We start from the raw sequence: 2,305 nt of genomic DNA on the forward strand, positions 1-2,305 counted from the left end.
AAAAAAAAGGTTTTTGCTTTTTTTTATGGCGCTAAGCTTGAAAAATGTCAGTTGCCACGAGCAGCCCACTGTCTCTGGTGGATCTCCTTCAAAATCTGCGATTATGTTTTCCGCCGGCGTCCTTGGGAACGTGGTCGCCCTAATTCTCTTGGAAATACGGCGGAGGAAGCAATCCGCATCTTTGTTCCAAGTCCTGGTCACATCTTTGGTCTTCACAGATTTGCTGGGAACTTTCTCCGTCAGTCCTCTGGTTTTAACCGCGTACTTGAGGAATGAATCTTTGATTGGGATGAGTGACAAGCGTTTGATTTGCGGACACTTTGGGTACGCCATGACTTTTTTCAGTATGGTCACTCTCGCCATTCTTCTCTCCATGGCAGTGGAGCGCTGGCTCTCCATCGGACATCCTTACTGTTACGAGAAGCGCATGAGTAAACGCTGCGGGTACATCGCCATCGCGCTCATTTACCTGCTGTGCGCTCTTTTCTGCGTCACGCCTTTCCTCGGTTTTGGGAAGTATGTTCAGCACTGTCCCGGAACGTGGTGCTTCATTGACATGCACCCGTCTGCGAGCGAGCACAAAGTCTTCAATATCATCTACGCGTCTTGTTTGCTCGTCATGATAGTGTGTACGGTTCTGTGCAACGCGTCCGTCATCTATCATCTTTCACTCATGTACCGAAGACGCAAGGCGCACCGGAGCTCTGTCCGACGGCAGCGAGGACAGAGGCATCGGTCCATCGCGAAGGAGGTTGAACATCTTGTGCTTCTCGGGTTCATGACAATAGCATTCGTCATCTGCTCTCTTCCTCTTGTGGTAAGGCTTGTCAAAACTCTTTACACAACTTACTTACACATGAGTTGACTACTCTAGAAGTTTCATAATGCCCTGTTCCTGAACGTTCAAAGACACTACAACGTACATATTACAGAGAGCGTATTCGAACTTTAAGTATATTTGTTTATGCGCATGAATGAACATTGCTGTAAATGTGCCAGAATTGGGTTAGTTTTCATCTGTAGGCCCTAGACAGACTGTTCAAAAGCAAACAAAGCATCTTACGACAACAAAAGGGTTTCATGATAATTGTTTAACATGTTTTATGTTTATTTGAATTAACTAGTAGACTATGACCAACATATTATTTTCCATTATTACAATAGTCTATCATCTTTAGGCTTATTTATAAATTATTCACCAGTCATTATATACTAAAACGTTTTTACTTTGCTACTAATTACAGTAGGGACATGCAACTAGTCCACTAGTAAGTTTTATTATTCTAGAGGTATTGGTATGTATTCCCATTTTCATTTTACTATTGAGTAGACACGCACTGTATTAGTGTGCGTTCTAATTGTTGCATTCTAATTTGCTTCTAATTGTACTTTTAAGATTTTACCTACTTCAAATCAGCCATTCATAATAGTAATAATTACTAGTCACATCACATGTTAACAAAAATACAAAATAAAAAAGCCCATTCCGATGGCAAATATGCACGTTAGCAATAAAATAGCTTGTCACACTACTAAGTTATTGACTAGTAGCAAATGAATAAATAGTAGTAGGAAATGAATAAATATCAGTACTAGTGAATAATTGATTACATAGAAACGATACCTAGTGAATTGAAAAATATAACTCTTGGATTACTTAGTAGTGATATAAAAGTTGGTACTAGTAATGTAAAATTGATAGCCTACTAGTTTAGAGGAATTAATATTTAAATGGTTTGTCATATACAGTAGCCCTAAAGGTATTTTTACACTGAAGGCACACTTAAAAATGTCGTTGCATTAGACTAAATATTGAACCAAGTTGCATTTATTATCAAGACAAACATGTAAGGTTAGGTTTTTATTTATTATTAGAAACACTATTTAAAATGTATTTTTAGCAGCTTCTCAAAATGTTGTGTTTATACTTAGATATTTTGATTTACTAGCACAACATACAGTTCCACACTGTGCTCTTGTCTCCACAGATTCAAGTGTACCTCAACACTTGTTGCGACCAAGATGATCACAAAAATGATCTCATAGCCCTTCTTTTAGTATCGGCCAACCCCATCATAGACCCCTGGGTCTTCATCATCCTCAGTCCCCCAGTTCCTCGTCTCCTCTGGGACAAGATGTGCAAGACCGCAAAGTTCAAACCCACGCAGGAGAAGGTCTGTAGCATCCATCCAGTCCTGTATCAGTCAAAGCCACCTGGAGATTCAGAAGGAGGCAGTGTGATGAAAGCCTACACAGAAATTCCTGGAAAATAACAGAGACTGAAGATCCACGTCACTGGATGACT

At 39.9% G+C, this 2,305-nt stretch overlaps 1 protein-coding gene across 1 annotated transcript in view; it reads left to right on the forward strand.

The window, feature by feature from the left end:
- Positions 1-2,299, forward strand: part of LOC107577305 (prostaglandin E2 receptor EP2 subtype-like) — a 2,522-nt gene extending 223 nt beyond the window's left edge. Inside the window, exons 1-2 of the mRNA XM_016263395.1 lie at positions 1-817; positions 1,989-2,299. The exon at positions 1-817 is cut by the window's left edge and continues 223 nt beyond it. Coding sequence (XP_016118881.1) covers positions 26-817; positions 1,989-2,273 — 1,077 coding nt within the window. The 5' untranslated portion in view covers positions 1-25 and the 3' untranslated portion in view covers positions 2,274-2,299. The remainder of the gene's footprint in view (positions 818-1,988) is intronic.
- Positions 2,300-2,305: the final 6 nt, after the last annotated feature.

Source organism: Sinocyclocheilus grahami, unplaced genomic scaffold, assembly GCF_001515645.1.
Source record: "Sinocyclocheilus grahami isolate Dianchi unplaced genomic scaffold, SAMN03320097.WGS_v1.1 scaffold5668.1, whole genome shotgun sequence".
NCBI classification, from domain to species: Eukaryota; Metazoa; Chordata; class Actinopteri; order Cypriniformes; family Cyprinidae; genus Sinocyclocheilus; species Sinocyclocheilus grahami.